This window comes from Falco cherrug, chromosome 9 (genome assembly GCF_023634085.1).
Source record: "Falco cherrug isolate bFalChe1 chromosome 9, bFalChe1.pri, whole genome shotgun sequence".
NCBI classification, from domain to species: Eukaryota; Metazoa; Chordata; class Aves; order Falconiformes; family Falconidae; genus Falco; species Falco cherrug.
Window position 1 is genome coordinate 15,680,133 of NC_073705.1, and position 27,011 is coordinate 15,707,143.

At 41.2% G+C, this 27,011-nt stretch overlaps 1 protein-coding gene and 1 long non-coding RNA gene across 7 annotated transcripts in view; one reads left to right on the forward strand and one right to left on the reverse strand.

Annotated features, from left to right (window-relative positions):
• The first annotated feature begins 215 nt into the window (after positions 1 to 215).
• LOC114016642 (uncharacterized) lies at positions 216 to 4,103 on the forward strand. Its single transcript, XR_003561226.2, has 3 exons — positions 216 to 370; positions 2,870 to 3,023; positions 3,415 to 4,103. It is a non-coding gene; the product is annotated as an uncharacterized LOC114016642 (long non-coding RNA).
• Positions 4,104 to 4,987: 884 nt separating this feature from the next.
• CDK5RAP2 (CDK5 regulatory subunit associated protein 2) overlaps positions 4,988 to 27,011 on the reverse strand; it is an 83,296-nt gene continuing 61,272 nt past the window's right edge. For 4 of the 6 annotated variants that reach the window (XM_055719671.1, XM_055719675.1, XM_055719674.1 and 1 more), the window contains 11 exons: positions 26,388 to 26,572; positions 25,137 to 25,262; positions 20,661 to 20,777; positions 18,593 to 18,782; positions 18,256 to 18,377; positions 16,624 to 16,872; positions 14,908 to 14,991; positions 14,522 to 14,781; positions 12,064 to 12,210; positions 9,941 to 10,079; positions 6,564 to 7,410 (listed from right to left, as the gene is read on the reverse strand). In XM_055719671.1, the coding sequence (XP_055575646.1) occupies positions 7,190 to 7,410; positions 9,941 to 10,079; positions 12,064 to 12,210; positions 14,522 to 14,781; positions 14,908 to 14,991; positions 16,624 to 16,872; positions 18,256 to 18,377; positions 18,593 to 18,782; positions 20,661 to 20,777; positions 25,137 to 25,262; positions 26,388 to 26,572 (1,840 nt within the window). In that variant the 3' untranslated portion in view covers positions 6,564 to 7,189. The other 2 variants (XM_055719672.1, XM_027809608.2) reach the window with 1 other exon arrangement.

A 27,011-nucleotide genomic window follows, 5' to 3' on the forward strand; every position in this document is an offset into this window, starting at 1 on the left:
GGATTCCTGGGCAGATAGGTAGGAAAACGGCATGCGTGTTGGTTCATTTAGCGCTTTCAATTTGCTGGTTTGCAAAGATGTGTTGCAAGTCTGCACTGATGCCCGGAGCCAGGTTTGGTGCTGCTTCTCTGGAGCCAGGAGTGAGCTGTGCAAAATACAGATTTTAATGTGTGGGAGGATGGTGGGTAGGGGGATAGAAAGGTGGGAATGGGCCACTAAAGTGACTTGAAATCTTCCTTGATTCCTTGGTGCCCCCAGCTGGGTAGCAGCGTTGGCTTGCCCCACCTTGGCAGCACGGAGAAGCTGGAGGACACAGCCTGCCCTCCCTGCAAGGGGTATTTTCTGCAGATGGATGCTACAGCTGCACCATGTAAGCGACCGAGCCCCTTCCCTGTGCACGCACACTTCATCCCGGCTAAATCCGAATGACGTGGTGCTGGGTGGCAGGCGCGGCAGCCCGCTGCCCCTCGCCGGGGCTCCCCCCTGCAGCCTGGTGGGTGACCCTGGTGGTCTGCTGCCGAGCCTGCGGTGGAGAAAAATGCCTTTGTAGGGGCAGCCGGGCTTTGGTCTGCCCTTGCTTCACCCGGAGGGCGAGGGGCTGGGCGCCCACCCAGCGGGGCTGCAGTTGCAGCAGGGGTCAGTGTTTTGGTGCTGAGCTGCCTGCAGCACCCAGCCGAGCATCGGGCACCCTTGAGCGCCGTGTGCCCTGGAAGGCAAAGCCTGTTGAAGGGGCCATGGGGGGGTGGGGGGCCTGGAGGGGTGCAGCACTGCAAAGGGCAGCACCAAAACATCAGCAAGCACCAAACGTGCCGGTAACAGCACCTTGGTGGTAACGCCGGTGGCCTCTGGGTCACTACGACTCAATGCAGGGCAGTTTGGGACTCTTTGGGATTGCGTTGGGTTTTGGTTGGGGTTTTGTTGGTCTGGGGGTGGGGTGGGGTGGGGGGTGACTGGTAAGTCGGTAAGCACGGAGTCCAGTGCTCAGCTTTTTAATGTCATTCGCACCACCGAGCCCAGGCCGGACCAGGCAAGGTGTGCCTGGGTTTATCGCAGGTTCCCAGGCAGGAGCAGGAGCCTGGGGGATCCGCGGCCGCAGGTACCTGCGTGCTCCGCAGCTTCGTCCCACAGCGGCTCCCGAAGCTGCGGCCGGTTCCCGGCCGGCACAACGTGCTTTTGCCATCTAGTGGCTGTCCCGGAAAGGCCCAGAAACGGACCAGGGTAGCCAAGGGAGGGATCACCTCACGTAGCTTGGAAAAGACCTTTAGCATCATCAAGCCCAACCACTCACCCAGCACTGCCAAGCCCACCGCTAACCCCGAGCGCCGCTGCTAAGCGGGTTTTAAACGCCTCCAGGGATGGACCAGGTCGGGAAGGGAAAGCAGGGCGTAGAAATGGGGAGTGTGTACCTGGGCTATTCAAACGGCTTTTTTCCAAGTTGTTACAGACCCGCAATCGAGACCGGCGTGCCGGGTTTTGCGGAGCGCACTGCGGGCACGGGAAGGCTCCTGCTGGAGGGTCTCAGCCTGCCCAGCGTGTCTGCAACATCCAGAGGCCAAACGGCCTCTGCCAGCAGCAGCCCCCATGCCTGGAGGTACGGGTCCCTGTGCACGGCCACCTAGACGTGGTTGCTGGGGCACCAAAGGGCCTCAGTACTGGTTTGCACCGCAGTGGTTCACCCTCCGTCTCGCTCACAGCAAAGCCCTCCGCCTGCTTCCAGGCTGGAAAAGCTCTGGGCACCCACCGCTTCCAGCAGCTCCTGTCTGCAGGTGACCAGGGGTCAGGCTTTGGCTGCTTGTAAATTGGGATTTTTGGTGTCAACAGAATTCCAAAGAGTGTTGTCACTTTCTTTTTATGTTTTTCTTCCCATATTGTCATTTCTGTTGAATTTCGAAGTGATGACAGGATTTGCTTTCCGTCTAGGTTCAGGAGTGTTCAAAATAAACCCAAAATGCAAAGAGGGCGTGTTCCCCTCTGCTCAGCCTTTCGGGGCACAGCTGTGGCGAGTGCTCTGCCCCCTCCACCGGCACCTCTGTCCCCTGCCAGGAGCCCCGGTCCCCTCCCCGTGCCCCGGCATCCCGCAAAACCTCACCGGCTCCCTTGCAAAAAATGGAACTGGCAGCTTTTGTCAAGATTAAAACACCATACAGATCTGCTGCGCTTTTGTTTTTAAACGCTTGAATGCATTAGCATTGATTTATTTTTAATACAACCAACCACCTGTGATTTTTGAATATTATTTCTATTTGTTCTCTTTGGCAGAGGTAATTACAACGCTGTTCTTAAGCTGTGACCGCAGCCTCCCAGCCGTGCCCTTTCCTTTTTATTTTTCTTTCCTTTCCTTTTTATTTTTCTTTCCTTTCCTTTTTATTTATTTTTCTTTCTTCTTTTCCTAGTCTCAACTGGTCTGCAAGCCTGGGAACAGAGCGGAAAGGTTCAAGGTCACAGGTAGAGCCAACAGACCCACAAGCCTCCCTTCGTGTACTCAAACGCTCGCTCCTGAACCACTCTCTCAGCAATGTTTCAATTCACCTTGCACATATAATGAAAGTACAGGCAGGAACTCACTAAGCAAATGAGCTCCTCTTTTAATTCCATTTGCTTATGCTGCTTATTTTTCTCCTGCATAATTATTTTTAAAGGAAAATTTAATTTTGTTTAATGGGAACAAAGTTTAACACTCCATAAGCTTTGTCTTCTATAGCCCTCCATCTGGTAAGCTTTTTTTGCGGGTTTTTTTTTAATTATTTTTAAACCAGCCCAATAAATTGTGTGTGTTTGAGGCACGTCTCATTAAGATGAAATACTTTGATCTCGTAGGATCATCTGTTTTTAAAGAGGTAAAAATGATATGCTACATTTTTCCCCCTAGTTAACCCACTGTCAGCAGTGGGTGTGATGTCCCCTTCCCTGCCCAGCGCAGGCGCACGCTCTGCTGTGAACTCGATGCAGCCATCGGAGCCGATCAGAAGGAAAAAGGGGTCAGGAGAAGCGCTCCAGGAGGGCACAGCAGGGGCTAGCAAGAAGTAAGTGGCAAATCATCTCAGGAAAGGAAAGATTTTTATTTATTTATTTATTTAAGTACATATCGGGGGGGAGGCTGCAAGACGACCAGGAGCATGGGTGTACTATATATAGATGTACAGCTGTTTCCTTCAGGTGTTATAACTCAAAAATGTAGGATGATTAATTTTGAAAGTTGAAATGTATAGCAGATTCTGATTACATCTGAGTGTCTATAATTTAGCTACTTAGTAAAATTAACTTGACGTTTTTAGTGAGCTGTGAGGACAATAACGTGTGAAGAGACTGAAGAACAAGTTTGACTGCATGCTCTTCCCTTACCTCCCCCTTTTTCAATTTGCAAAGTTTATTTTTAACTTTTCCAGTTTTTCTGGCATCTTTCCTCTAATCCAGACAAATGAGTTTGCCTCCCCCTGCTGCCAGCTAAAGACACCGTTTTGCTATTGAGTTGTCATTTCCCTTGATGGACCAGGAGTGCAAGTACTCAGCAGCCAGGACTTGAGGCGGAGGCTCAGGCTGGCTCAGGTAAGGACTGCCGGTTGGGATCTCCAAGGCACAGAACGTTTCTCAGAGCACGACACCTCCAGGCAGGCTGTGGAACCTCCCCATTAAATCCATTTTTGTACTTTAGAGAAGGTCCATTGCTGTGAGCTTGCAAAAAGCAGGTCATACCAGGGACTACCGGAACGGCCACCCTGAAAGCACATGGCTTTATGTTGTTTCTCTTTATTACAAGCTCACACGCACAATGGCTTGTGGGAGTATGGTATATGACCAGCCATCCCGCTAACCAGTGCCGATGTGACCTGTGTGGCACCAAGCTATCACACCGGTAACCGCCCAGAACTTAGGCGTGTAGGCCTGCCCAACCGGAGGATGCAACAGCTCTGACCATTTAATATGAATCTGCAATTTAGAAGCAATGGGATTTAAAGCATCTTTGTGGTATTCAGAGTTAGCTGAGTATCATCAAACTGCTGGGAAACTACTCCAAGCAAACCAAAGCTTCAGGGGGAGGAGGGGACCGATTCTGACTTGTCTGAGCCTCTGTGTGTTGTGCATGACCTACCAGACCAGGCAGAACTACCTGGCCAGCTCAGAGCTGTAACCGCAGGCTGTCGCCACAGCCGTGTTCCAGTGAGCACAAACTCATCTTCTGTGGAAGCCTCGTACACACCGGTTATGTTCTGGGGTGCAATAGCCAAGGACCCAATATAACCCCAGTCCTGTGCAGAGATTTCCCAGGCCTGGTGCTAACCTTCTTACATGACAGAGGCAAGTTATCTTGCATAATGGGGACATCACAAACTTGGAAAACATAAAAAAAAATCACACGGTGTGTGAAATTTATTTAGTTCAATCAAGTCATGATTGCACCATAAAGCCTACTTTTGTAACCAAAAAAATCACTTTACCCTACCAAGACCGTAACTTCAACTAAACTCTTTTCCCAGTTCACTTTGCCACTGCAAGCAGTCAGCTCTGCTCTGAAACTGGCTGCTCGGGCAGCTCAAACCGGAGGGAACATTGAAAAGGCAGCAGGCAGGACGAGCAGAGCACAACCAGGCATGTTTAATGCTGCAGTTCTCTGGCCCTGCCAAAATATCACTACTATACATACCGATGTGGGACATAAAAATCCCTAGTAAAAGACTTATTTTCAAAACTGTTTGGCTGTGTCCCTCATGTGGCCTTCCGTCCTCTCTGTACAGGTCTCGAGGAGGCAGGGGGTGACAGGGACGTTCTGTCAGCAGGAGGACACCCTCTGATCACAGCTCCCTGAATGCACGTTCCCAGCACTCCCACCTTGCCAGACCAGCGCTTCTGCCATACCTTACAGACGCTGCCGTAAGGGCTGGATTCCTCGGGCAGAACTCCGGGAAATGAGCATGGTAATGAGGAGGCTTCTTTGTTTAGTATAAGCTCAAAGTCTGGTGGTTTAAACGAACTAACACAAACACATTAGTGATTATTTTTCATTTTAATTGTCTGCTTTTTAAGTAACATTTTCAGACATAACATCATCTCAGTTTTTAGCAGAGCAATAAGAAAGCTCAGCATTAGGCAGCTTCCAGAAGAACCTTCCAGATATGTTTAAAATGCTTTAAAATATTGAACGTTTCTCAGATGGCTACAAAACAATGACAACTGACAACAATATATTTTTTTTAACCTACATTCTTTTAGCGGTAGAGAAACAGGTGGGAAAGTGGATCACGCTTTCAAGACCTGTTTGACTATAACAACAAATAGTTTTATAACATAACAAGTACAAATATAAAATTTCAAATTAGCCAACTTTAAAAAAAACAACTGGCTTTTCTTCAATACCTCCAGTACCTTGCTTCTGTAATAAATATTAAAAACCATCATTACATTACAGAAAATGTTAAATAAGTTATTTACCAAAAGATGTCTTTTTTTGTCTGGTTTTTTTTGGTCAAAGGCTGATGCCATTAAAAGAGCTGAACATTTTTACATCAATAAATAGTAAGGCATAAAGAAGCAAACAACAATCACAGGACCAGTCTTTGTAAGTGGAACCTTCTCCTTCAGAGAATCCTTTTTTTGCTGGTACAGAAAGGTGATTTTTGATTCTCAGCTGGTGGGACCTGGTTAGAAAAGCAATAATTATTACTATTTTACAGTACTTCAAATGCACACAATTTGTCCCTGGGCCACAATGCTGCAAATAGGAGCTTCTGTGTTCAGCAGCTCTTCAAATTAAAGCGGTAAGACTTCTGTAAGCAGAAAGACTGGTTTATGTCATCACTTTCTAACTCAGGTAGGGCTGAGACAACAGTACAGCCGCTGCACAGGGAAGTGTTCAAGAAGACACTGCTGATGAGGATAAGGGAGAAGAGATTCACGGAAAAGGTTAGAGGAAAATTTAAGGAGGGGGCTGAGAAATGTCATTCAGAGGGGAGTGTGTGAGAAGGATGGGATTTAGGAGTCAAGAGGTGCATTACATCCTTCTGGGACTGAAGTCTGAACCTTCTGGGAGAAATCAAATCCAAACAGTGATTACTTGAACACTCAAACTAATTTAATACACTGCATTAGCAAAAGGCTGTTTGCAAAAGCTTTGCCTGTTGGGTCTATATTTTTTTTAAAAAGCACCACCAGTTATTAACACATACACAGGCTTTAAATAAGGGTGACTTCTGTGAACTTTTTCAGTAGACAGGTTATTGGATTGTGATGTGCTGAAAATAAACTCCTGGAAGAAGAAGACAGACATGAATATTAATCTAGGGAAAGCATCAGAGAGGAGAGGGTTTAGCTGTTTACGTGGTCAGTCATAAAACTCTAATTCAAACATCAAACATTGCAGAATGTTTATCATAGTAAAATGCTGTCACCCAGACTTGATTAGGTAGCAAATCTAAAGCAAATAAGACTAATTCTGCAAAGTACTACTGACACAGCAATGCGTATTTCTAATGAGTATATACCAAAGAATTAAAAGCAAGCAAGAGTTTTACTTACTTCCAGGTTTCCTCTAGCCTTCTTCAAGACATCATGAGTTAAAACCACTGGAAACAAACAGGAGATTACAAACAATACTGCACAGTCTTTCTATATTCCCTGTATTCAAGTCTTATGACCAAATATTAAAAAATGTATGAACTCACATCTGTGTGATGGGCAGAGACCAGGCAATCTCACACAGCTCCCCCCACCACTTCAACTTTCTTACTCACCAAAATGTGAAATGGTTACTCCCTGTTCAGAAACTCAGGCTGATGTACAAACCTCCAGCTGCACCACCAGAAGGTTAAGGGGCCATGCTGGACAAGCAGACAGCACAGGGGGCTGGGGGGCACTCAGGACCACAGGGCAGGTCCCAAGCAGTGTCACCACCTGAATGCCACTTCCTACCTGCAGCCCATGTTCCATCTAGCACACCGTCTGCTTTTCAAATCTAAACATCAGGGAAGTGTTTTTAAAGTTTTTCCCACCATACCAAGAATGCTACTGAAAACAAGCACAGCTCATCACTGCATTTAACATCACCGATACAAACAGTGCCCTGCGATACTGATGACCTGGTTCCCTTGACCTAAGTCATCAAAGGAAGACTTTCTGTTAATTTTTAAGGGGAGATGGTGCATGATCTAACTATAATTTGATCTATTAGGCAGCCTACTTGTGCTGGGGGGAGCAGTTAGCAGGAGGGGGAGAAAAACTGCACAGTGGAGAGGTTATGGGGGATGATGGGCTGGGAAGAGGACAGATGGCAAAAGAAGTCAGCCAAATCCTCCAGCAGTTCAAGGACAAAGCAACCGATATACGCGTAGGGGAAATCATGCCAGTGGCTCGCTCTGAAGGGTTCCAAGTTTTCTCTATTCATCCAGCTAGTCTGCCTCTGTGGGGACAGCGCAAGACCTGTGAGGAGGACGGGATGCTTCTAAACAAAACTGATATTTAGAAATGTCAGGTTAAATATGTGATTCTCTAATCTATGTCAGCTCCATATCTGCTGAAAAATACCATTCACAAGTACCAATTTAATATTCCAGTCTCAAAAATACACAATTTAGCCATAATAAAGATTTTTCATTACAATAATAAGAACCCAACAACTCCAAGGGTATAGCTGTCATGAGATAATTATACCCTTGGCAGATTACTGCAATTTGGCACTGCATTGTTACATGTTCAGAGGTTCAGATGAGGTTTATAAGCAGTGAGTTCTCTTGCCAGAGAAAGCACACAGAAGACTCTGAGCCGCAATAATGTTCCAGTCTCTGCCTCCAACTATATTTAGGAATGCTCAACTAAATAACAGAGGGAACCTGCATATCCTCAGTGGAGTGGCCAGCTAACAGGATGTTTGGAGAATGAAGGCAGGCAAGGTCACCTGCTGTGATGCCTTTGCTTTCTTACTAGCAAAAGGAGAAAAGAAGAAATATCAAAAATAACCGTAAACAACCTAACAAAGTCCAGCAGCTTCAGATGATCCACCAGTTTTGTTTTATGCTTGGTCAGGAATTTGTGTACAGACACAATTTAGAAACATTTCTGAAATTGCTCTTTAAGGCAAAGGTAACTTGACATCCATAATCTCCATAATCAATGAAACTTACAGAAAATCGTATCTCGGTTTTTCTGTGCAGCAGAGTGCTCTCTGCTCATAAAGAACTCTGCTAGTAAATTCATTTCACCTGGCAAACTAGATTTTTCTAAATCAAAAATATTAAATTCAGTACATGAAAATAATTTAGAGGCTATGACACTAACATCAAAGCTGCTGCTAGCCAGGCAGCACTTTGCATTAAGGAGATCTCAGAAAATGCAGGCTTCGTTCTATTAGGACCTAGTTTGGATGAGGCTTAATGCCCTGAAAAGGAGCGAGCAAAGTAAGGGGGAGATGTGCCATTTCTTTCTGAACGTATGGGCGGGTGAAGTGGCTGTGTGCAGGGGTAACGTGTGGCCATAAGGGTAAAATCTCTGTTGATATATACCCTGCCCAGCCCTACTGAAACTACCCAGCACGTCTGCGCTGTCACTGGAACCAGGAACTGACCAAACTAAACCAGTACATCTGCCCCAGGGACAGAATTTGGACAGACAGAACAGAATAGCTTTGATTCTTATATGACAACCCCAAACTGAGCTATTTAACTGTAAAACCTGAACAAAACATAGTTTTGGATTTAAAATAAGTAACTTGTACATCAGTTAATACAAAAATTCTGGAAGAAGTGACCAAAACCCAGCCCACAAATGCTTTAAACAAAAAAAATAATAATCTGCAGGCAGAAGAGACATGTACCTTAGAAAAGCTACAGGCTATGGAGCAAAATAACATTTATTCCTCTACACTGCATTTAAATGACTTGAGTCACTTACAGTATTGTGGCCATTTTCATAACTTTGTATGATGTGTAACATTTTACAGTCTAGATAACTGATAACACAAGTGCCATTCCAGCACAGACTAATGAGTCACTTAGTCCCACCTCCTAAGAGAAGGATAATTATTTTTTTTAAGAAGAAAATTAAATCCTCCTCCTGCAATACACATATTACCATAGCATGAAGGTAGAAAAGAGGTTAGCTCCATTCAAATCTCTTCTGATGAGTGATTAAACTCTAAAGCAGAAGAGATGCATCTCTTCAGACACCTGGCTTAACACAGCTACAAAACAGTCCATATCCCACTTGTCTTCCTGTTTCCAGATATTTTCTAGATACAGCTGCTAAGGGTAAAATATCATTTCACAGCACATCCTAATTTTTCTTTACAAAATGACTCATAGTAAGCTTCTGTTTCCCTTGTTCTGAGCCTTCTGTTCTCTTGCACTTCTCAGTCTGGTGTAGAACACTGACAAATCTCCTTTGCTGCTGCGCTGCCTTTTCCCAGCATTCAGCTATCTAGTGTGACACATGCAACAGACAGACACCTCAGAAACTCTAAAAGCCTAATTCCACATTTATTAAGACTGAGGCAAAATGGCCATTTTGACAAGGACAACGTCAAAAACTTTGGCTGGAATGGTCTACAGCAACAGTAACTTTGCCTCTGTCTGGCACTGCTGTAGGATAGTACAACTTGGGAATGGCATTATCTGAAATGGAATAACTCAAGAAATCAGCAGCAATTAGTGGCAGCTGCATAGACTGACACATTATCTGTGGGTTGTGTAAAATCACAAACTGCTTCTCATGATACTCTGTGCAGTCTTTTGCAGTTGGGCAACTTCTTCCCATTTGAATGAGGTGCCATCAGTTCTGTACAGTCAGAACCTCATGAATTGTTTTGTCACTAAAAACTGACAGGGCACAGGAAAGCACCAGTCAGAGCAATTGCAGAAGAATGGGCACCTATATTAATTTTGTTTCTTCTCCAATTTTAGAGATAGGCACAGACAACAAAAATAAAATAAGAACCTATAATAAAGCATACACTTACACTGGTCAATGATGACTTTCTCCATGTTTTCCTTCAGCTGGTTTGTGGAGTGCAAGCGTTTCACTGTGCTATGTAACTTCTTCTCTTGCTCAGACAGTTTCTTACGTAATCTAAGTATTTCTGCTTTCATTCCTTCATCCTAATTTGAGAGAAGAAAATATTCAAGTATTATATAAGTGGTTTGTACACCGTGAATTACTAAATACTTTTGTACAAGACACCTCAAGCTTCCTTAGAGTATGAACAACTCAAGTGAAACAACATTGAGTGCCTCTCCTTCCATATTCACATCCCTGATGACACACGATTCCATGACATCTGCCAAGAGACAATGCTTAGCTGGCTTTTAGTGCAATTAATTTTTATGCTAGTCTGAGAAAATTCTTAACACCAGTGCTTATTTTTGGTTTTAAACTTCCATTCCCCTCAACTAGAAAATATAAGGCAGGCCAGTGCTGTGGGATCAGCAGGTATCCTTCTGCCAGGTTCAGAACCTCCAGCTTCCTTCTCCAGTATTCCATTAATGGTTCATGCTGCCTTTATAAGAGGGCTAAAAGGCATTGTACAAATGACCAAGACAGTTTTATTGCAAAATTATTTGGCAGTATCATTATTTAAGGTTCAGTTTTCAACACCAATTCCAACCAAGTTACGGTTAGTATCTTGTAAAACAGGACTATGAGTAGTACTGACATAGTCTGATAGTATCACTGATCTGGATCCTCATGCAAACTTAAGCTTGTACATATTTTTTCTCTTGTTGTGCCACTTGTTAAATAATAGTATCTTCTGGAATTCGCCCCTGGCATTTAGCTCTTCAGAAGAACTGATTACTCACAACTCCTGTGGGGCTGCAGAGAAGGCAGTGAATGCTCAGTATCTTTTAGAATCAAGCTTCAAGAGACATCCTTTCAAATACTGCATTTAAGACATCAGAAGCAATCTAATATCCTGAAGATCTCAGAATGTCGGAGAAGAAGAGAAGAAACTCCAGAATCGATTCTGTTAGGCTGTAATTAGGTGCAGTCCTGGGAACTCAGATCCCACACACATTAAGGTCTGATTTTCAGAAGTGACTGATCCAGATCAGGAAGGTTTAGATCAGCGTGACAGTAAAGCATTAGATGCATCACCCACATACTGAAAGCCCTCGGGGGGGGTGGGGTGTGAGATATGTTCAGATACTGCAATCCAGGCCAACATATAGCTGTGTGTATAGATTATACATACACATAAGGATAAAAATGTAAGTATACACATTTGTCAAGACATCCCAAATATGGAGCTGAAACATCAGTGAATAAATTAGACGACACAGTTCATTCTTACTGCTTCTGTGATTTTACACATTTAAGGATGCTAGAAAATAACATTAAAAAATGTTATGAAAATTTTATGTAAAATGTTTACTTTCCTAAAGTTTGGGAGAGGGTTTTAGCAATATCCTGCTTCCCTTAAGAAACACACACAAAAACCTCAGTGAAAACACTTTAGATTGTTTGAAACAGTTTCATTACTGAGTGGTGTATTATGACAGTATGGATAATTCATTCCTCATTCAGTTTACTTTCATTCATTTGCATAGTGCAATCCTTTTTAGTGAAAATGTTATAAAACTTGTCTTGGCATTTTGTCACACTTTTAAAAAAGCATCCTATTTTACAGCTTAGGCATCAAAAAACGTAAAAGAAAAATGTAGCTCAGATTACATCAAAGTTGCTGAAGTTTCTGTTGTTACCAGTATATACATAATCAAATTGAATTTTGTTCTGTAACAGGGAGTCCAAACCTTTTCTTGTTGAAACGGAGCGTTTGCCACCTGCCTAGGTTTCCTGACTATCATGTAACAGGGTTGCAGATTACATCTTTAATATAAAGTATTTTGTAAATAAACACTTTGGTATACAATACGATCAGGATAGAGAGCCAGCACACGTTCAGCCTCAGCCTTCGGTGATGAGAGCTGACTAAATCCATGTGTCCAGAGACTGGGCATCCTGGGTCCATGATTTTCAAAAGATTTTCCCAAATGACACATTCCTAACTGGTGCATCTTCCTCGATACATTACAGCAGTTCAGAAAAGGCCAAAAAAACAAACCCCAAAACGAAACATAATAGTACCTGAGTGCCATGAGCAGTACCGTGTACAGCTTTCAGTGGAAGGGAAACCCTCCAGAGAAGTTTCAGTAAACGTGCAGCCTCCTCTAAAATCTGCTGTACCGTGTGAACATTTGCAGAAAAGCTATGCAGCGATGCCTGGTCCAGTACCTGTACCATAGGATTAGAGACATGTTATTTTTTACGCTTAAAACATTACGAAAATATAATCTTAATTAATGGCTTAAATCCAGCTGGTATGATTTCATATTTAAGATGACGTACACAGCTATTGTGTGCGCCACAGAAGCTAATTTGTTAGTTTACAAAGACTGCTGAATTATGCATTATGTGAGAATTTCAGAGAGGGAGGGGATTTATCCTAATCAATAACCATGATTAATAATAGATTATATTTACTAGATTTGCTATGCCACATGGTAATAGCTGGCAACTCTCTTCGTTCTCCATTTGCATTTTGTGTCATGTTATTTGAAAGTCAAATGATTACAGACATCAATTGAAGCAATATAGATGTTTCTTCCTTAGCAGACCCTTTAAACTGTTCCATTTAATGCTAAAATAACTATCAGGACACACATAAAATGTTTTCCTCTGCTGACAGATGAGAAAACCAAATTGAAGAAATTGCATAAATGTGAAATAAAGGAGGCAAAGAATGCAAGGGGAGCAAATGAATTACCAAAGCAATGGCGATACAGAAGGGGGAAGGGTAATGAAAGAAAAGCATTCACAGCTCTTGCCCCATGCAGCGCATCATTTGAATACTTATTCAGCATTGTTATCTAACCAGAATCCTCCTGTCACATAAAATATCCCATTTGCTAAGTAGTCTGAAACTTCAGTGATGTAAAGCTTGATAGGAAACTGCAAATTTTGAAACTTACTGCTTTTATCTTTACACCAACAAAACAAGTTAAAAACTTACAGAGAGATTACTTTTTCAGTCATTATCAGTATCTTAACTAGGTCATTTGAAAATATATGATACTTCAGAGAGTCTTAAGTGTCATTCAGACATCATTTTACTGTGTGAGCACACATGTGATACCACAAAAAGAATTTCAGAATTGTTGATGACTGCATCTTCAATAGCTTTACTAATTATAACTAGAAACATAAGTAGCGTGAATTTACTTAGTAGTTAAGAACTTCTGGTTTTTGAAGAGCAGTGAACATGTTTTTTACAACATTTATATTATCATAAAATCATAGAGGTGAAAAGGACCTTCATTAGTCACCTAGTTTACTTTCCCACTCCAAGGCAGGAAAGCAATAAATGTAATTTTTACATTTACATAATCTGTTCTTAAAAGCGCCTCCAGTAACAGCATTTCTAAGCACCCTTGATTCCAGTGTTTCATTATTTTTACCACTAGTATGTTGTTTTAAATGCTTGATCCATGGCTTTCCTGTTGTGATTTAAGTTTTTTTTACTTCCTTACAAGCTGCCATGGACACATATATGGTTCCTTCCCTTTTGTTGGAGCTGGTAGATAGATTTGTCTTACTCAATCCACCCCAAGTATGCTATCATTAACTGTATCCAGAAATCATCAATATTAAATAAGAAAAAATTACCATAAGGAAACACTAGTTGTTCTCCTGATTCTAGAGGAAAAGGACTGACACTATTCAATACAAGGCAAACATTTTATTGGTTTAATTATTAAGACTATAGCAACAGCACCATGACTTGGTATCACTGTGTCACACATGAAGCAGAAAAGATGAAGCACTGTCTTAGAAGACAGTATTTGATCATTAATGAGATATTTAAGTTTCTAAACTAGCTACTGATATAGCTAAAGTGTTCAACTACTACCAGGAAGTGGAAAAACATAAAAAAGCCTTCCTAGTATGAAATAACCCTCATTAGCATACATCAATCATTAATGTACAGTTCTAACCTGATGTTACTAAAGGGCTGAATATGACCAAGTGAGAACTTCATCAGCTGTGTATCAGGTTTCTTTCATTTGTCTCATATTTCCTGGGTTTATTCCAAACCTTCATTACAGGAAAATCTCCTTAATTATTTTTATCCTTAGGCTACTGATACATACCCCTGGTTTAAGCCCTTCCTAAAGCATTTGAGAGTTTTATCTGGGTTCTTTTTGTTGTTGTTTTTGTTTACCTTTTCTATCATTTCCAGTATAACAACCACCAACTTCCACAGTAAAAGCAAGTAGTTTCACCTCATTTCAAGCTGCAAGTATAAGTACGATTGCTTATTAAAGGACCAGAATTAACTAATTTATCCGTAGCCTCATTAACCCAGAATCACAAATAGGTGCCTGCATCTAGATGAGACTCGGACTGTCAAGGCTGAGATGTCCTGGCAGAGTTATTCAGTTAATGGTGCCTGCTGCACCATTAACCTAGTTCTGTGCTTTTGCAACCCATACATTTTGCACCTCTAGGTAAAATTCACCATCCTTTAACAGCTTTCACTATTTACCTTTATTCCAGGCTCCTGCAGTTTCGTACCAGTGACCTCGTGTAAAGAAACCTCCATTTCTGCTAAAACTTGTTGCCCTTCTGCAATCTGTTTCCGTAGGGCATTATAATCTTCAATCAAGCCCAGAACGTGGCGCCCATTTTTGTCTGCCCACATGCGATGTCCAGGCACAAGGCGAGGGGTACATGCTGTACTGGACGATGAAGTGCTACTGCAGTGTGAAGTGCTGTCCAAATCGTCTTTAGAGGCCAAGTGCGTACCTGGGACAGAAAAATAGTTTATTTTTTTTTTATCTTTATATGTAGTACTAATTGACACTAGACTTCTCTTAAGTAGCAAGTCTGGGACACTGATAACATGCACGTTTAAGATACTTTGGGATGTACCTGTTTTCAGCAGCGAAATGCAATGTCCATGCTTCTGCAGCTCACAATTGTTTCTGCTGGCAGCAGGGCATTTGCAAAGATTTTCTGTATATATTAAGACAGGACAAGGAAGAGTATATCATTAGAAGGCAACGGGCATTAAAAAAACTTCCTAGCTCTACTTCTGTTCCTTTTTCTTGCTGATGCTGCACTTGGACTGTGGAAGCAGGGAAACACAGCTAATTTTCTAGTACCACACCATGTATCTTCCAGTATTTACCTACATTTATCTTTTTAGCATCTACCCAGAGTTTCAGGTATCTTCAAAAATAAGTCATAGTCAGGAAGTCTACAATACTTTCAATGAAGACATTTTATTTAACAAACATAGGCTTCCCGTTAACTCCACAGAACGTATGATGCTCTCCACAGCCATACACCACGCTAAAGATCTTATCTATACTCCCCCTCTTCAGACCTTCCAAAGTCCCTACATACCTATGATTAAAGACTAATCACAATACATCTCAAAAGGTAATAAATTCAGCTGTTGACATTCCAAGGAGTTTTTCTGGTCCGTATCATGCCAGGCTATTATAACTCTACTCACCATTTTCTTAGAAGAAAGAATGAGCTTCTCCAGCTCCTACCTACACTACCTGATGCAGGTCAAAAGTAACATCTAGGATTCTATCTAGAAACTAACCAGGAATAAATGCAATTTGGGGATACTGGTGGCACAGCTTCCCCACAAGAGCTGTTCCACACTCACTTGATCATGACTGGCCCTAAGGAGCACACAACTGTCATTTAGTGTTGAAGTATAAAGTGCACAGAGAACAGTACCAACCTGTAAAAGTTATTTGCTACATTCAGCATCTTTCTTACTTGTACAGAGTAGCGCAGAGCTATGCTCATTATGTATTGCATCTGAAGTGTGATTCCGATTGGACATGATGGACCCACAAAAGAAATGCGGTGGTAAAACCCCCTGTTATGTCTCACAGGCTCTCACACTAATCCTCTGGCTGGTGCTGCTTGCTCTGTGTGGTGCGCACAACAGAGGTAGGCATGTTCAGGTGAAGCATATGGACCTGCAAAGCCCCGTTACTACTTGTTCCCAGAACAAAATGCATACCTGCACAGGCAGTAGAAGAGTGGCCTGATACTGGAAGTACAGAAAGCTGTCACTATGCAGAGTACTTTAGCAGTAAGGAAGACGTTCCAGTGTCCTCTGTATCCCATGTACATCTATACTGGGACAATAATCTAACCCCGGGTGTAAACACTATATTCTCCTTGATTTGCTAAAACAGCATCACTTAACGGTGATTGAAATAAAGGTAAAATATTCTTCAAGGGCAAAAAGGGGACAACTAATTTATACAAAGACCATTTAGTGCACTTATTGATCATTCGAGTAAAACGTACTCACGCTTAGCAAATGCTATATAGCTCTGTATTAAAAAGAGAACCTATGGCAATTTAATGTAGGTACCCTTCCACCCCAGGGACCGTCTGCAGATGCTTTTCCTGCATGCGAAGGGAGTGGCAGCTGGAGGCTATATGACAGTGCAGTGTGCATTCCGCCTCCCCATGCACTAATAGCTCTAACAGGAAAGGGATCTGAAAGGCAGCTCCCAAACATACAGCTGATGTTGTATAAGGCTTTAAGAGCATCTGTAAAGAACAAGGCACAGGTTCTGCAGCATAACAAAAGCACGTATGGCACAGTACCATTCAGTCCTGCATGATGCTGAGATTCTTGTTTGAAAAGACAGTTGATATTTACAGCTGGCACTGATCCCACTTCCTCTGTCTTTTCTTTTGCAAGCTGTTCCTCTAATTTTTCATGCAAAGACTTGTTTGTCTCTATGCTTCTTTCAAGCTGCACTCGCAAACTCTGTATTTCAGTCAATAGTTCATGTAAGTCAAGTGGATTATTCTGATCTTTTCGGAATTCGTCTGATGCATCACATCTGGGATCTGAGACAATTTCAAAAGAAACACAACATCTTTAGCAATTAAAATAATATTAGCCATTACCAGAATGCTGAGCAAGTAAATTATAGCCAGTGTTATCCTCAATATTAAGAATTAACTACAAACAGCATTAAGATAATGGTTTGACAAAAAAAACATGTCTTAATTGCTTCTGCCCTCTTAAAGAGTCAAAAATTATTTTTCACTTTGTCCATAAAAGCTAATAAGTCTCATGCCAAAAGCAAAAAAAATACAATAAAAGGAGAATGAATAGGATTTACAAAATTCGAAGTGCATTAATGCACAGTCTGGGGAAAGAAAAAGGCATGGGTAATCTCGGAGTGCGGAGGAGGGATGGAGTAGAACTGGGAGTTAATTTTATACACAGAAAAAAAAGAAAATAGAGATCACCTGGCAACCAGAGGACCAAATCTGAACCTGAAAAAACCAAGAGCTGTGTTCGTCTTCTTATAAAAGAAGGTCAGTACACAAACAATCCCATTTATTCCTTCAAGCTGAAATCAAACTGTTCTCCAGAGCAGGAAGGGGTTCAACTGCACGAGGAGGGTGTTGCTGCTCTCTCATTACATTACCAGTTCTGCAAGGAGACTTACTTCCATCCCTGAGCCCACTTTGGCTTAAACCTTATGCCAACAGGACTCTTCTGCTGCAGCTAGGCATGAAATACAGTGATGGTAGGGCATATTACTTAAAGTAGCAGGAAGAAAAAATAATCAACTTTTACAAGAACTTCCCGTGGGAAATTTGCTGGATCCTGTAATGGGTTTGCAGCAATGAACAGCATTCCACTCTTTTGCCCAACCATACCAACAGCTATGTGGTGGTAAGCTTCCTTAAAAGGGGTAGGAATAATTCTTCTGTCTCATTCCTACTCCTCACCTTTAGCGACAGAAATGCAGAAAGGAAATTATTAAATGTCTCATTCAGAAAGCAGTGCCAGCACTTCTCCCCAGCCCTAGGGAGAAGACACTACCCTCGTACTCAGACAAGAGACAGCACAAGCTACCTAAGTAAGCACCACCTGTGAGGATGCAGCAGCATGTATTTAGATGACAAGTAAATATCTAAGATCCCCACAAAGCTTATCCAGCCTGAGCCACTGAATCTCCAATATTTGTTTTTAGCTTAGCTGAAAAGATAAAGGGAACTTGAGTGTGACTAGTCAGAACATATCACACATCTCAACTTCGCAGTTACACTGCTAAGTAAAAAGCAGCATTTGATCATCAAGTTGTCAACTCTACTTTGCATAGTAGACACAAGTAGAAACAAACAGCAACCTAGCCCTACTGTCCCTTGACGAGATCATATTCAGAGAGAAGGGTTTCAAGGGCTAAGGGTGTAGAAACAATTGTGCACTTATACCTGTCCTCTTCCTTCTTGCTTCTTCCAGCTTTTCATAAACCTTGATCTCAGTTCGGAGTGACTGCAGTAACTTCTCATTCTCAGAGACCTGATGTTCCTTTACATTAATTTCTGTTTGTAGCCTGTTAAGTCCGAATAAAACAGCTAAGTTAAATGTTAAATTACTGTATTTTGTTTCAAAATCTAAAATCCATTCCCCTTTCCTCCATAATTCTTCTCTTGCATTTTGAATCTATCTATGCACCTCATTAATGTTAATGGCTACAGCTAAACACGTGCTTGTCACACTGACAATTTCTTCTCTAAATGAACATCTAAATGTGGACAGAATCAATACCTGTTTAATTCATTACGACTGCTGTAAATTTGACATGTCAGATATCTGATTTCATCTTCCTTTTGGCCAATTTGTTTTTGCAACCTTTCATTTTCTTTCTTGATGCATTCATAATCCTCATGAAGATGCTCAATGATTGCATTCTTTTTAGAAAGAGATTCTCTTAACTTTTCATTTTCCTTTTGTTTATCTGAAACAAGAAGAGACACAAGGTATCGGCAATGCCCATGATCTACTAAAGGTACGCTTTTTAACAAAACCAGCTTTTTCAGAGACTGTCAGAAAATAACAGCTGCTCTTGTGAGTTTTAGGATCACAGTATTTCAATTTTCTAATTAATTTTGCTAGATGCATTTACTGTAATGTGCAACATTTAACTCCCAGGACTCACAAAGGCTCAACAAAAACCTGTGTACAGCCTTATGTGCCAAATGCCCCAACACCTCTTGGAATTTGGTCAGAAGGATAGTATTCAACAACTAGTGGCAGCACGATCCCAAAGCAGGCACACTGACTTTGCCAATCCTCATAAAATAATGGATTTGACTTCTCTTTAAGAAGAAAAGAACTTAGCAGGATTGTTCTAGGGCATGTTGCATCCATGTTCGTCTTTGCCTCACAGAAATCCCCCTGTCCTCTCCTTCCCAGCCCTATTCATCCACCCAATGTATCATATCAGTCCTCCTTTCCTTGGCACAAGCTACTTCCCCAAACTGGTTCTAACAAGAATTGCTGATAGAGGCAACTGAACATTTTGAGAGCTGCAATCACAGAGGCTTATCGGGACCCCAAGTTTTTTGTGACCTGTGTTTAGCATTGGAAAAGAAGGTGGCAATCTTAGCAAAGAAACAGCAGGGAGGAATCGTTTCATCTCCCAACAGTTAGAAAATCACTCCCTCATCTTCAATAGTCTTGTTGAAAGCATATGAAAATGGTCATGTCCACGTGCTCTTAGAAATGTGCATCACCAGCCTTTCACTACTGAAGGGCTAAGCTAAGACTAGAGACAGAAAGCACCTAAGACCAAAACATGCAGGAGGTACCTAGGAGCCTTTTCTTTCTCTAGTGCATCCAGGAATAAAAGGAAAAGAAGCTCACAAACTCCAGAGATACCAACATTATTTTAAAACACAAGGGAGACAATACCCTGTTCATCATGGTTCTGATAAAAAAGAAACGCTGGCATTATCAGATCATATCATCAACCGTGGAAACAAACAAAAGCAGGGATATATTAATTAAAATAGTAGAACCTGAACAAACTGACAAGCACCAAGATGCACCAGAACAGATGAGAGAATACCTGACTCTGGTAGAAGCACCAGTTCTTTTACACAAAGAATCTGAAAAAATGGAGACCTACAACCTAATTGTGGCTTAAGCTGCTTTTAAGAACCTAGTTGGCAAGTTGCTGGTTTTCTTGGGGGGAAAGAAGAGGGAAGACTTTAATCGTCTCTGTTCACAGGTCTGAAAATGAGAGAAGTTTAAAATTAATCTGAGATTACAAATACTTCCAAATGGAATCCCTCAGTTCTGTTCTCTTCTAAAGTGCTTCCAGAAAGGTGACTTGGCCTGTCCAGTCAAGCCTCTGTAGCAGCCTTCGGAACCTAAGTGTAAGTAGTTTGCTTCCCTTTGCAACTCTTCCGTACCGAATGGCTTCATTTTCAGCAATAACGCTATTCTATGGCTTTCTCTCTCTCTCTCTCTTTCTCTTTTAAAGGGCTTCAGAATGGAAGCATGGAGAAAAAGGAGGAAGAGAAATAGTAATAAAAGGCACAGGGGGAAGAGGAAAAAGAATGTGTAAAAAGAAAGATGTGCAAAAAGAAGAATGGAGTAATGAAAGCGAGTATCAAACGGAAAATGCTACAAATAAACAGAAAGAAAGAGCACTACTGCTACTCCTTTATCATAGTTAACCCCAGTTTGAATGCTTATAGTTGAGCACGGAATTTCAGTGGTGGGAAGAATGGTTAAGTCAGTTTAATGAGTGGACTGTTAATATTTTATTGTTTTCCGATCTGGAACAAATTGCAGCACACTTCTGTAAAGCACAGTTTCACATTTTTACCTCTCGATCCTTTTGCTAGCATTGCATTCAGAACTTGATTTTGCTTCCTCAGGAAATGTATTTCAGAAGTCAGGGAATTATGCTGCTCTGAGCCATGGATAAAAATGTTTGCAGAACCTATAAATATATACATAAAAGATGATTTATGAGTCATCTCTAGGTCATTAAAGATTAAACTTTCCAGACAAGAACAATTTAAAAAATAGCAGGAAAAACATGTTCTGAAAGATATTTCTCCCCTATATGTTTTGAAGGTTATCCCTACAGAATAAAAGGCAGTTCAGGTTAATGCCAAGTAATGCAAAGCCCTGAATCACAAGTACCTCTCATTGCTGGGCGACTATTACCAAAATTGCAAAATTACCTATCAGCCAATACCAACAGGAGTATTTTGTGACATTGCTATTCTTTGAAAATAATGCAAACTGTAGGAAGGTTTACCATATATTTCCGTCTTTCCCTGTGCATACTCTGTTGTATTCAGTGACAGCACTGCAGAGGACCACTACATTCTACCAGCTAATCCACGGTGGTCAATGTAGGAAGGAACGTAAACAGTCTATAGCGAACAGATTTGCTGCCACGCCAGCCTAGAGCATAAGGCTGGAGTCACTGTCTTAGGCTCTGATTACAAACTGAGAACCCATTTGGGATCACAGGGATGAAGATTCATCCCTCTTAAATTCAGGTATCTAAAACTTAAGATAACTGAGCCAGTGTTGATCAACCAGGCACCTCCAGAGAGCGACTCATCCGATGTACCCTCTACACACCTCCCTGCAGATGAGATGCCCTATCCTCCGAAGAGACGTACTTCTCTCCTGTGCCTCCATGAGAAGCTCTGGGCAACCGGCACAGATTTAGAGGTCTAACATTTAGAAACTTAAGGGTGATGAATCCTACCGTGAGGATTTTTATTGTGCTAGTTGTATGAATATAGGTGTTAAATCCTGTACCCAGTCAGTCAAATTCCAGCCTAGGTAATCCTCATAATGTACTGTATTTATGCTATTCCTCCCACAGCGATGTGAAATGTTACAGTACGGTCTGAAAAGTGCCACATTCCACTCTCAGGGTGGCTGCCTCTGAAATGCAAGTCAAGTAATTGCTATCGCCCTTTAGAACCTGCTTATAGTCAGTAAAACAATTCAGGACCCACCGGAATTAACATTACTATTAAAAGTATTTTTCAGTTGATTGGTTATCCCAGTATCTCCTATGCTGTACAACTTGAGGTAACTACATGAGTGTCAACTATTTGCTTAATAGAGAAATAACTAGCTGGCAAAAAAATTAGTGGAATGTATGAGGAGGATACCTTTCAGCTCTGGCAGTTCAATTCAACTTGATGTGCTGCACTTCCCCTGAGTAATCTCATTTTATTGTAATCCCAATTGAAGCTTTTACCCACTACCTAACTGGGATGTAGTGTGCCATGATATGCACCTCTTGTCGTTACTGAAAGACTCAAAGGCTCTAGAAGCCTGGCACTAATGGCATTTTACTATCTATATGTTAAAGAGTTGAGGCAGCTATGTGAACTCAAAAGCCTTTTTCCTTTCAGATTTTAACAAAGCTATTCAACTTGAAGTGGCAAGGCTTGATGGTCTCATCTTGATTCTAATTTAATTTATTGCCCATCACCCAGCTTCATCCTATTTGAAAGTTATGCTATCACAGTTCTACTGAAAGGCTTTAGAATATAACTATTAGTTATCTTACATAATAAGGGATAATGGAGAGCCAGTGGTAATAAGGCCACAATCCTGCAATTTGACCCACTACTGAGACTACTACTTCTGTGCAGAGCCCTGCTGACATCAATTACGCTCTCCACACATGCAAAGGTCCATCTAACTAGAGTAAAGTGGAGCATCAGGGCCTACAATTGCGATACACTTGAGTTTCCATTATGTTTTGTGCTGAAAGAGGGAGTGCTAAGGAAGTGTACCTTGAAGGTTTCAAAGGAAACGCTGGCTGAAAGACAGGCACTATTGAAAATCACACCCAAGAGGAGGGAAATATTCATTCCCAGGTAAAGCAAAATAAAGGCATACCAATGCTGAAGATAAGTCTGAGTAGTTAGTTACTTATGGGTTAAAAAAAGCCAACCAAACCCACTTTTAATGTTAACTGCTGTTAATAACATTTGAAACCTAGGAAACTCAAAATTAAACCCGTGATTTTATTTTGAAGCCTAACATTTGAAATGATTGAAGAAATTATTTTAGTTCTACTTGCACTGCAAACCTCAGCTCTCTAGTAACGACATAGTCATTACCAGCACTTGAGTCATTTATAGAATACTAGAAGCCCAAAGGCATTTAAATACTCAGAGAATCTGAATATTAAAAATAGCATGGCAAAAACAGTGGGCATAAGCGTGTCTCTACTTCCATATAATATTTATCAGACAGGAATAATTCTACGCATTAACTTCGGTTGAACAACCAACACAATATCAGATGGATTTAACAGGCTCTCATCAACAATTAAGTATGTTACTACTTGGTTTTGTTTTTTAAAGGAAAACAAACTAAGGATAATAAGTTGAAAGTAAAAAAGTTGTTTCATATTATTACGTCCCAAAGCTAAAATCCGCTTCAGCTTCACTTAAGAACTTCTTTTTATACTGCAAGTCAAAAAAAGCCCATCTATCAGGAAAAAAAGTAGTATTGTTACGAGAAGAGAGAATATGCATATCTGATTAACACGACAGGGAAACAGGAAGCACTGAAAGAACACAGTAACAAAAAGAAGCTGTTCTAACAGGTAGCTGCTTTTTTCCTTTCTTTTCCAAATTTCTCCTCCATGCATTGCTAGATGTGCTAAGACAACAAGAAGACAGATGGAAGGCATAAGACAGTTTATAAAGAAAATATACTTTCACTGCATTAATGGATGCCCTTGCCAGAATCTTTATGAAGCTGTAAAAGAGTTGGAAGTGTTTCAGTGTGGTTATTTCACAAGAACAGCATGCCTTTCCAGCAACGTAAATACTTCATGAATGAAATGGATGCTTTTTATACACCTTTCCATCACTGTAAATTATTCCTGAAAGCAAGCTGCCATTTGCAGGTAGTCTCCATTTAAACAACAGAAATGGATCATGGGGATGATGTAAAACATAATGAATCCAATGTCAATATTAGTGAAACTGAGTAAAAGGAAAGCATGTATGTATTTATTGCCTGCTTCCAGTCTGAGTAATATTGTATATTAATCAACTGTCCTATGGGGGGAAATGTGGGAAGGAGAGCAAGAACAAAGTGTAGGAAAGTATGCCTGGTATGGTGTGCTTGAACAGGCGCTACAAAAGCACCCTCAGTGAAAGCCTGGCTACCTTCTTCTGAAAAGTCTTAAACCTACCACAGAGCTTGGCTTTCAAAGATGCTGAACACTAGAGGCAGAGCACAGTGACTCTGAATTTGCATACCTATTTTTAGTATTTTTCATCCACTGCTTTATATTAGAGTTTAGAATGAAAACCACCTCTATGTTAAAATTTCCATCAGTTTCTGTCAGGTATTTCTCATTAAAAACTTACAATGTCATTTTGTCCAGAACACATTTGTCACACCAATCGACTGAAATGACAAGCTGAACACCATGGCCTAGGCTCTGCCTTACAGATGTTTTGTCCCTGTGTGCAAACAGAAGCTGGCTTTAAAGCAGTCACAAAATTCCAGAGAAGGCGTCTCTAACAGCCCAGTTAGCCGTGGTGCTGTACTGACCACCCTAGGTATACACAGAGTAGGCACAGGAAAGCTAATTCCACAAAATCCCTACTTTGGATCAATAGCAGCAATGTAATTTAGAGCAAAGCACCTCCTATATTCATACTGGGCCTAGGCCCAGTGAAATGAAGTTGATAAAATGGGCTTTGTCTCCTGCAGCTGCCCCTGGCTGGACTTGGCAAAGAATTCAAAGAAGATGACATCCTAAAATCCAAGACCATTACAACAATAATGATATCCCAAAGGCAGAAGGGGGAAGAAAAAAAGAAGAAAAAAAAAAAAAGCAAAAAAAAAAAAAAGCAGGCTGTTTGCTGATAATAGAACTAGAAGGGTGTTTCAGTTCTCTGTATGAAATTCAACCATGGCATCATCAAATGTTGTAAAACTACCTGATAGTCCTGTTCTTTTAGCAATATGTGCAACTGTAGGTTTGAGGCCGTGTGATGTACCTGTAGCCCATAAAAGATTTGTGCATCGGTACTGGACACGCTCCAAGCCATGGACTCAGGGCAGAGGCACATTCGATCTGTATTTATGCCACTCTACAGGCAGCATGGAAAAGCCATGGCTGCTGCTGGAGCTCAAGATGCAGCACTACTCAGAGAAAGGCACATCATTTTCCAACTGTAAAGGGGTGGGGGTTATTCAAAAAAGCATACAAAACATTTCCAGCAGCATTTGATCCCTCAGGCTTTAAGCATGAAAGGTGGATTTAATTTTTCATGAAATAGATTCTTACCTTGATCTAGTTCCTTGTCTGTTACTTGTCTCTCAAGCTGCTTCCTCAGTCTCTCATTAGTTTTTATGGAGTATTCTAAATGTTGTCTCAGAATTCTAATTTCTTGCAGATGCTCCATTAATAACTCTAAATAAACCAAGAGACCACTTGTTATTTAAAGAATATGTACTCCTGTCAAATCTAATGCCTGTTAATACTAAAAAATAATACAAAGCTGCTCAAAATGGCAGACATTAAATAGCTGATCCCCCAACAGTCTCTCTTCCATATAATCTGCAAACCGTGCATTTAGTGAAAACTCCAACTCTACATTTTTCCTTAAAACAATGGTCCAGTTTTAATGCTCTTTACATTTCTTCTTCCTACAAACTGTAGTAGATAACAATTTTATCTAGTCAAAACATTCCCCATACTGGGAAATGAATCCAAAGTTCTGCAATGCAGCTCCACACTCAGGCTTGACGCACCAATAGTATACATTTTTCCTTATAACAATATGAAGCTTACCAAAGCACCTCAGACATAAATTTGACTTTGACTTACACAATGCGCACCATAATAAATAAATCTGTTCTATCAAGTTTCATTACCGTACCTTTTCCTTCTTGCTTTGCCATTCTACAATTTTTCTTCCATTGGCTGTAAGTTTCAGCTTTGCTCAGGAACTTATCTGTTCTAACTGTCACTATCTTATTTGTCAGTTTATCCATGTCATACACTCCTGGTTTACTCTGCAATATTTTTCTCCTGAACAGTACGTGCTATCTCAGCTATTAAATTTTCATCACTGCCTATAACAAAGTACCGCAAGCATCACTTGTGCTTAGCGAAACTATCCAGGTCAAACATGACACCACTTATTAATTATGCAGCACTTACAATTCTCAAGAAAACACAACACTGGCTTTTATAAAATTAGAAAATCTCTCTTTTTCAATGTAATAATCTCTTGACAATTGTCTGTTTTCTCCTTATAACTTGTCTATTTAAAGACTGTCTGGAGTACTGTAAAAGATGATAGTCTAAAACAACAAAGACACAAAATATCATAGTTAATTTTGTTTCAAACAGGAGGTAGCTCAAATCGTTGTCATCTCTGTATGGCTTATTACTGAAATTGCAATGATTATGCAAGATACTGGAAAGCTGAAGCAGACAAACATTCTTCATTATTTCTTAATTAGTTCCCTTGTGTCTTATTTATCACATTTTCCCAATATCTAGCGAATCTTCAGTGGGAAAAAAAATTACCTGGGGGAAACTTGTTTGGCAGAAGCGCCAGTGTGCCATGCTGTCCCTCTAGGTCATGCCTGTGCTCAGGTGATCCAGGAGATGACTTTTCTGACAAATCAAAGTCAGACAAGCTATGAAGAGCAGATGGTACAGGTGAGTCATCCTTCAGTTGCTGGTACATTGTGGTGTTCTTCTCATTATCCCTTTTGTGCCAAACAAAACATTTTGAAATATAAAAATTATTGTATCACTTTGGAAGCATGAACAGAGAGCATGGTGTCAAATTTACAGGACACAGGCAAAGCGAGGGAATTTATGCGACAGAACATGACAAACGACTACACATCAGAGGTATATATCACGACTGAAATGCAGACCTCACTGAAGTCAGCAGGAATGATCAATGGACCCCAGCCTAGTGTGGTGTTCCAGTGCCAGGCAGTCACCTCCGCGTTAAGGGGACCTCAGGCTGCCGCGAACAGGCAGCTGAGCATTTCTGTAGTGCAGAAGAATCCCAGGCTGGCATAAAACCAACACATGCAGCATAACAACACCTGCTCTCTTCACCTTCAGCATAAGGGTGTTTTGAGAATGAACTCCAACAGCACTGTACTCCAGTGATGCTGAGCCAGCCCCCAAGGT